We start from the raw sequence: 9215 nt of genomic DNA, 5'->3' as shown, positions 1-9215 counted from the left end.
CGAATTTGGTCGAGAAAACGGAATTATACATACCATTCTTTGTCTCATCTCCAATCGGAGCTTCTCAGCGTTTGCTTTGTCATATTCTCCATTCTCAAGATGTCGCTGATCCGGTCTCAGTCTCGAATCTGTTGGTGGGAGCTTCTCCTTCATCCATGATTAAAATAGACAAAATTTTAAACATAAGTTGTAATCAGGTTCACCAAGCTGAAGAATTTCATCCATAATTATAAAGCAGACACAATAAACTTTAACGACAAACTAGTATACTTATTAGTTTTAACTTGTAGCAGTTAAATATCCTGAATAAACTTTTTTAGCAATTAATTATGCTTTACACATGTAAACAATGAATATTCACCCATAAAATCAAATTTTAAGCCAATAAAACAATTTCCAAACAGCATATGATAATAACTACTAATAAATCTCGCTGACCATAAGTAGTAGAGATTTATGTTTAAAGATTTACTAGAAATACAAAACTAAATTAAATTAACCCAAAAATGCCATAAACAACGTTCTAAATCGCGGCCGCCTAGGCGGCCTTAGGATGGTAAGACTTCGGCTATAGCTTCGGCTGCGCCGATCAAGCTGATGGAGAGCAACGAAGATTTCGACGACGGTCTTTCAGAATTTCTATGGTCGATGAGATTCTAGGCATGATGAACGATGGAAACGGTTGAAAAAAGAGACTGAATGAGAATTACAGCAAGTAGTAGCGGATAAAACAAGAAAAAAAGAAAAATATCGATTTTTTAATTTTTGGCAAATCGGTCTAACCCCCAATAACTAAAATATTAAACATATTCCATATTCTTTATCATTAATAACAGATTTACTACTTGCTATCATGAACCCGTCTAGTCCCCGCTTAGGTGGCCTAGGCGCTGGTCTAGAGTCCGACTATCGCTTGGAGAATTTTAGAACCTTGGCCATAAGAATAAAAAAAAGCAAATCATCAGCACCACGACCCTTAGTTTTGTTATAGCATAGGTTGGGCTGTGGTCGAAAGTTGATAATATGAACCTAGGTACATTATATATATCAACAAGAACCTCAAAGGGGAAGAACGTGCAAACCCATGGCATGTCAGGCCCTTGTCTTAATTAATGGCTATGCAATGCCAGTGCTCATGGAATGTCCCAGGAGCACTGACCAGCGTGTATTGACCTCGAGCATGCCTTTGACTACTCTGCCTGACAGAAGAAAACAGAAAGACAATAAACCGTCTAGTAGGTCATCAATACCTTCAGACCTGCCGTCAATTCGTTCAGTGTGATTGCAAAAGAAGTAAGGTTGTAGCGTGTCATGTTCAGAGGCTGGTCATTCTTTTTCCACAACAAAGATGACTCCGACAAATCTTTTGAGTTCCCCGTTCCATCTCCATGGTTAAAGTAGAGGCTTTCATCCCACTTCCCCAATAAGCGGGCAACCTTTCTCCCCGTTGCATCTTCAACAAATCCATGAACCTATCGAGATAGTATAGTTCTCTTAGTTGAAAAATTTTTGAAGTTCAAATAAATCTTATTTTGCATGGAGAAGCTCTTTTAAAATAACACCTTTTAATCTTAATAGAACGTGTTAGATTCAATTTTCACTTCTAAAACCGCATTTAAAAAAGTCAAAATGCGGTTTTAAGGCTCAATTTCAGCAAACAGAACGAACTTTCTAGTAAGTATCAATTTATTGACTTCAAAGAATAAAGTGGACCAAAAGTGCATAAAGGACTTGTTCTTACCTGGTGAGGATTACGTTCAAGAATAGATAGCTCCTTGAACTTGAGTTTGCACGAGTATTGGCGATTACCTTGTATATTCATGGTCCCATGGTGATCACAGTATATATTACCTAGAATTAGATTATATATGCTTGTCGTCACCTGAGAAAAAACAAAAAGAAGATTTACCTATATGTATACAATCAACCTTGAAATGCTGTGCATAAACAAGGTTATTGTGTACCTTGCTCCACTGGAAGATTTCCCCATCATCAAACTCCAAAGTAAGAGTTCCAACAGGATCAAGTTGAATCGATCTTCCCCAAAATTTAGATTTAAGGTTAGTGTCCCCCCAGAATTTCCAGCCTCTACCTTCACAGTGACAAGCAATGAGAGTGGGGTGGTGACTCACCTATTTCAAGAAAATTCAAGTTAAAAGTATAATTATTAATCCTTCAGCAGTTGGAAAAATAACTAGAAAACAGGCGAACAGTTCGATATGCTTGCATATGACAATTAGCTCATCTCAAAAAGGGTCAACTAAAATGGAGATATTATTCTTTGCACAATCACCTTCTCAGAGAAGAACCGAATTCCTTTTTCCGGATAATCGGCTTCATAAGTTTCACCAAGTAAAGGGTTGAATGGTTTACAGAGCCGTCCTTCTGATGAAGCATATCCAGAAACAGCAAAAGCAGCAACATTCAAAATTCTCAACAGGCTGTTCCCCTGGTGTAACATCATATTTGATCATTACGACCATGAAGCTTTAATTTATCATTCACATTCTAATTATTTAAAAGATTCAAATTAATCCATTATAAGATCAATGGAAATATAAATGTCTATATGATCGAGTATTTCTTGCTACACCAAAATTTGTTGTTGGCAAGGATACAAATCAAATCTTTCAACCTGTAGAGTAATCAAGTGTCACATTTTCGCCATTGTGCCATACAGGCAGCTTCACAAACAGTAGCGGTGATTGTTATTCCACGGTACTGCTCATAATCTCGTTAACAATTTAGCTCCAAAATTACCAGAATCGTCTACGAGGCAATATATTTAGAATATATATTCCATAAAACTGGTTGATCACACTCATCTCATGAGTTACTAGGTTAGGTGGGAAAAATCAATTCATAGTCAAATATTCAGAAATATTGCTCATTTTATAAAAATCAAAAAGAGAAATTGAAAAGTTGCAAGTGGACCGTCGCAGTCTTTTCACAATTTTGATCCAGTGTTGACTCAAAATGATTATCAGAATTGAAGTGCCCAATTCATTACTAAACTGAAATTTGAAAGAAGTGATTATGAAACGGAAGGTTGAAATCATTATTATCATAAAGAAGAAAAAAGAAACATGTTTTGCAAACTAAATAGACCTTACCGCTTTACCATGCTCATATGCTTGATCCAAAAGATGAGAATATTCTAGGTCTTCAAAGCACTTTTGCAAAGATGATATTGGCTCGTTAAAGAACACAGGGAGACAAACACGTGCCAAATCCTTTCCAATGTTGTCCTTGATCATAGACCATAAGCTGACGGCTTTCTCCTTCTCAATTGGATCGGGTAGCTTCTTTCTTCTTTCCACGTATGGGTATCTAAGGTTTACTTTTTTATCCACCTTGTCAGCACAGTCAGTTGGATTTTTGAACATCACAAAATCATCCATGTGATTTATTGGTTCAGAAAAAAACTCATTCGTGTCAAAGAAATGAGTTTCCTCCTCGTCTGATGCTTCCTCGAGACCTTGCTTTTCAATATCATCAGATGATTCTGTAGTGCTCCATTCTGTTACAAACCAAGATGTAGGATAACAGCATATTCATCAGTTGAGGGGATCTTTAAAAGGAAAAGAAATAACTTTTTGGTTGCTTCATGTATATAAGAAATATTTAGCAATATGCTATATGCTAAATATTCACACACATTGACATTAAATTCTGTGATCCAAGTTAACAACAAAGAAATGTCAATAATTATTGATTCTTTACGAATGGTTTTTCGCTTTGACTAAGTTTTCAACATTTTTCAGCCCTTGTGGGTCACTTGCAAGAAGTTTCTCTTTTGCATAAATAAAATAAGATCGAACACCTGCGACTACATCAAAAGATCAATTAATAATGAGCAACCCAAATCTTTCTAACCCATCTAGCGGCCATATATGCAACAGTGACAATATTTTCAATTTCAAATATTAATGCTAACTTGCAAATTAAGATAATAAAATAAGTATTTGGCACCTATACCGATTGTTGGCCTGAATATCATCTGTTGTTAGTTGTTACACCAAAAAATAGAGCTAGTGGTTATGTAGCAACTTAAATTTTTTAAATCGTATCCTAGATCAGGTACCATGTTTCGATTGCTCGCTAAACCGGCAACCACAAGAGGCTTAGGCATCAATTGTTGGAAGCAACCATGTATGTACAAATAGAGATAGAATCTATAACAGAAGGATATAGAAATAGATCGCTGACAAATACAATCTAAAGCTTGTAAACAAGTGTTCCGCCAACACACGGGGATTGATTAAACCAAAGATAGCCCATAGCAAGGAAGAAAAGAACAAGAATAAGAGAAAAATTATATTGTGATACATCTAAATTCTGCTCATTGAGGCTTCAAAAAACTTAAATGAAAAGTTAGAAAATTTGCCGTGTCAAGGATTATCATTGATACTGAGGGTTAGGAGATAAGGACAAAGAAATACCACTATATTTTCCTCGCGCTACATTAGTATAGTCATGCTTCATTGATTGGTATTCTCCATCATTTAGTCCAGAGGCTTCAGCTTCAATATTTGCTGCCTGGAAAAGCAAAATGAAATTCTCATGTTTTCCCATCCAAACACATGATGCTAAAGAGGCAGACTACTGGATTTTGGAGCACTTTTATAGGCATTCCCTAATAAAGAATGAACTGCCAAAATAAATACATGCTTGGGAAATTCATGATAATGGCAAATCAAACTTCGTACCAACCAAATCCGATGACCGAGTCTTCATCATCTGGTAACCGTTAATAGATAATAAGAAACAACTTTAGTGGTATTAAAAACTCTTAGTATCATGAGACATGTCTTATGAGATTCATGAATTGATTCACCATAATGACGCAAAAACTTCAATATTTAAATGAAACGAGAACTATCAACTCATGACAAATGCAAAAACGACGCAGCTGTGAATTTTATTATTTCATACCAGTAGGGGGAACAATTGACAAAATATGATTTCCCCAATCATGACAAAACCACATTAACTTCTTGACAAGATGTAAAATACAAACTACAATTGTGATTTGAAAATAATCCTCAAGCAAAAAGGACCAATTGGAAGCAGTAAAGAGAACAAGTCAAAAAAATAATTTCTTTACTAAGTTAACAACTTAGAAAATTCATACCTCCAATTGTCTCAACGTGTCAAGTAAATTGGAACGTTCCTTGAAAAGAGCTTGAAACTGTCCTTGTACGCCTGAAAATTCCGAGAGCATGATATGCTCACAGTCTTCAACAAGCCCCTCATCAATCCCCTCCTCGAGCAATCGATCCTTGAGCCTTTCTGTTGATATTGTCAAAGATCTAGTTAAAAGGGGAATGCTTTCGTTCTGCTGTCTCAACGAAAAAAGGCTTCTTGTAGAAATCAAAGCTTGTATCCACTCCACTCTCTCTTTTTTAGAATTGGTCCTTAAATGAAGTGTTTTCGTTGAGGTAAACACATAAAACCTCCTGTCGTCAGATTTACTCTCGCGAAAAGATGAAACCTGGAAACACACAAATTCGCAACATTTAACGTCAGTACACAGCAATATGCATTTCCCAACCATAAACCAATAAACAGGGCAGAAAACAAACTTAGACATTATCAGAATATATAGAAGAAAGCAGTAAACCAGTGCAACCAATAAAGGGTACTATGCCTGAGTTGGCTGGGGCAAACATGAAACCGGATAGAACTCAATTAGTATATGTGGATCTTAAATGGTCTTCACCCTTCACTTTTCAACCTCACAGGAGTGCAACCCAAGAAAAGGTTATTCCCACCTAAATGAAAATTTGCACATAAAACCAAAAACTGGGAATAGGATAGGTTACAGTGCATCAAATCGCTAAGACAAATATGCGAATCAAATGGCAATTTATTAATTTCAATCACTGTGTACAATAATACGAGTCACCGAAGCACTAAACTTGTATCAATTCCAAAAGGCGACACCATATAAAACCATCTTAATAAGATTAAAAACATAACTTTTCAGGAAGAAACCCATATAACCTCAGATGCAAACAGAACAATTCTATGAACAGACAACGAAGAGTTTCAGAATAATGAACAGTAGTTTACTTCGTTTTCGGACTTAAGTATAAAACCACATGAAGCAAGAATATTATCTTCGCGTTGTAAAATAATTTTCCTTCTCTAATTTCTTCCAAATTGTCCATTCTTACAGTTGAAAAAAGAGGGGGCAAAAAAAAAGTAATCCAATGTTTTTTTTTACCAAACTTGAAAGATCTGTCATTCGTGAGCGCTGCAAAGTATTTAATTTCAAGAAGCTGCTTCTACCGTGCCCAGATTACTGAAAATAGAAAAGAAAAATATCTAAAGATTTTTTAAAAAAAAATTTGACATCAATTCCTGAATCAGAAATTTGGCAAAACTAAAGTAGAAATAGAAAAGAAAAAAAAAGCCCAAAATATTTGATGTGACCATACGAAAAGAAAACTCAACTAGGCTACACATTTTTGCCCTATCTTTTGGCCTATGATATAATTCCACCTGCTGATGTGACCCACTTCCGATTAACGCCCAGTTTTTTCTTAAAAAGAAAGAATATAAGCGCATTTCAAGAAAATCTTAAAAACCATGTTAATAGAAAGTAAATTTATTGGGGAAAAAAGGGTTCCAGTTTCAAAGCCATTTTGGAACAATTATTTTACCGACAAATTTCAGGACTTGTAGCGGAAAAAATTTAATTTTTAGTACATTCAAAAGAGACAAGCCCCCACTTTCGTTCCGTTCTTCTTCCCTACCCCGATGCACATTTAATTTCTTGTCAAATCATACAATCGCTTTAGAAAATATTAACATTTTGATGACTAGATTGGTGTTCTTTGTTTAATTTTCGAGAATTTACTGACCTTTAACTGTACAATGCCGACAGTTCTGCTGTGTTTCCTGCTACTCCTACGGCAGGTAGAGGGGGAGCCAATGAGAACAACGTCGCTTCCCGGCGGCGCGTCGGGGCGGCGAGATTTGGTGTAAGAAAGGACGCCATTACTTCTCAAGGTGAACCATCGGGATCGCCAGCCCATGCCGTAGTTGGTCCACTTGTTGAGTATCCCGGCCACACTAGTACTGGTGCTAACATCAGATCGGCCGGCACTGATGTCAGATCCACTGCCGTAGAAATCAAACGCAGACCTGGTTCTTAAGAGGGTCGGCTCCGGAGACGCGTCCCCTGTCGTCGGATTACTCTCCAATGTTATGCAACATAAAGGGTGCAGTTCCTTTACCCGCATTTTCGATCTTGATTATCGACAATAACAATAATCAAAACAATGTTGGCATCTAACCCGGTTACTGATGATTCGAATTAACTTCTAAATTGATGGATCCGACAAAATTTGTTTAACACAGCTTCCGAATATCATGAATCAAAGCAAACTCGGTTAACACAGACACACATTCAGCATATACTCATGGAGTTATGGAGAGATGTACATAGAGGAGTGTGACAAAAAGCTCTGCAACTGAGGGATTCCACAAAGGAATAGACAAGAGACGAAGAAAAAGGGGAAAAAACGAAAGAAAAAAAAACTACACAAAAATGGAGTCTTGGCGATGCTGAATTTGTAAATAAATGGAGTTAATTAGCAGATATAAAATTACTATTGGGATTATTTATAATGCTTGTGCGTACTGCGGTTTGCAGAAATGTAATCATATATTGCATACATCATTCATAAATAAAAATATACATATATATTTATATATCGTGTGGATGAAGCTGGTTAATTACTTTACTTTCTTGAATGCAGTACGAAAATGGTGGCGACAGACTGTAGTATTATTTTTTAATTCGTTGGCACGTATGGGGAGACTTAGAGGTCGATAGGTATACAATTATTAGGAACTGGGCGCTGATCTTTTGAATAAAGCAAATTGTTGACTGATACTCGGTTGAACTAAATCCATGATTGTCTCTTCCAGTTCATTAATTACGCAGCTGACCATTATAAGGCGACCGACCACAGGGCCAGCGCCAAGAACATCATTCATTCACACTTGATATCAAAAGGTTCTTGGGAAAATTGAAGATCTTGACTCGGGAAGTTTTGTGTTGGATTCAGCACGGTTATCCTATGTTAGGACGGAATCTTTTCCCGTGTGGGTGCGACCATGTTGTATCGGATGTTTGATTTATTGAGGAAGTATCCAGGCTATGTCCATTTGTCATCTGTCGTGCTTTTTCTGAATGGGGGGGAGTGTTTATGCTGGTGAGTTATTTGGACAAAATCTGGATGCAAAATGTAGATGCTTGTGAAGGTATGCTGGATTTTTGTTCGGTCATTTTTTCCCTACAAGTCCTTAACTTCCTTCGGGTGTTTGTCCTAATTGCGGGTGAGGTTACTGGGAAGCTTGCACATATTCTTTGAAAAGTGATTAATGCTGGTAAAAGAACAGTACTCGTCCGAAAAACGAGGATACAATACTATATACATATATATATATAAAATCTCTGTATGAGTTTTCAAGATTGTGTCTCTGCCTCTGGTAGCCAAAGCAGTAAATATTCTGTGCATGTGCAATGGAGGCCAGCAATAATTAATATCAGAAACAATTAAATTTTTTTTAATACATTAATTTTGCAAAAGATGAACAAACCTTGTTAAACTAAATAAAACAAAAGATATATTATATATACAACCCATACGATTTGTAGCATTCGACTTATTCAAAATATAATAAAATACTCAAAATATGCTTAAAAAATTGTAACTATTATATCTGTCTCGAATAGCAAGTCATGGCTGCCAGCATAAAATATTATTTTAAAAATGATTGCATGAAATTGATCCCAATTACTTACCATTTTCACTATACTTCAAAATACCGCATATAATACACACCTTAGTTTCTGTATATTTTCTCACCTATGAACTATTAATAATACGAAAATAATTCAAAATAATTATATAAAAATGAAATTAAATAATTAAATGTTATATTCAAATATTTAATATATATTTTTATATAGAGGAATCTTAAACTATACTCAAAGAGCTCGAGGCAAATCTGTTGCTCCAGTTTTGAAACATCAAATTGTCTAAGCACGTGTGGCACGAATATCAACTTCCCACGCTTCGTCCTTGCAAGGAGTTTATAAGTCGCGATGAGTGGGTAGGACAGGATGCAGCAAAAATGATTTTATATATATATATAAATATAGATTATTCGCAAAATTAAGAAATTATTAATTTATG

The 9215-nt window shown here is 35.9% G+C and overlaps 1 protein-coding gene across 7 annotated transcripts in view; it reads right to left on the bottom strand.

Annotated features, from left to right (window-relative positions):
- LOC140978022 (oxysterol-binding protein-related protein 2A-like) overlaps positions 1 to 7661 on the bottom strand; it is an 8614-nt gene extending 953 nt beyond the window's left edge. For 2 of the 7 annotated variants that reach the window (XM_073442743.1, XM_073442742.1), the window contains exons 1-9: positions 6870 to 7661; positions 5135 to 5494; positions 4443 to 4539; positions 3114 to 3520; positions 2294 to 2449; positions 1965 to 2132; positions 1742 to 1882; positions 1251 to 1472; positions 34 to 147 (exon numbers count right to left, since the gene is read on the bottom strand). In XM_073442743.1, the coding sequence (XP_073298844.1) occupies positions 34 to 147; positions 1251 to 1472; positions 1742 to 1882; positions 1965 to 2132; positions 2294 to 2449; positions 3114 to 3520; positions 4443 to 4539; positions 5135 to 5494; positions 6870 to 7250 (2046 nt within the window). In that variant the 5' untranslated portion in view covers positions 7251 to 7661. Of the gene's footprint in view, positions 1 to 33; positions 148 to 1250; positions 1473 to 1741; positions 1883 to 1964; positions 2133 to 2293; positions 2450 to 3113; positions 3521 to 3723; positions 3798 to 4442; positions 4540 to 5134; positions 5495 to 5977; positions 6017 to 6075; positions 6453 to 6869 lie in introns of those variants that run through there. The other 5 variants (XM_073442746.1, XM_073442747.1, XM_073442744.1 and 2 more) reach the window with 5 other exon arrangements.
- Positions 7662 to 9215: the final 1554 nt, after the last annotated feature.

The sequence above is a fragment of the Primulina huaijiensis genome, chromosome 6, assembly GCF_012295235.1.
Source record: "Primulina huaijiensis isolate GDHJ02 chromosome 6, ASM1229523v2, whole genome shotgun sequence".
NCBI classification, from domain to species: domain Eukaryota; kingdom Viridiplantae; phylum Streptophyta; class Magnoliopsida; order Lamiales; family Gesneriaceae; genus Primulina; species Primulina huaijiensis.
Note: the sequence above shows the minus strand (reverse complement) of the source record. Positions and strands in the feature narration are given on the sequence as shown.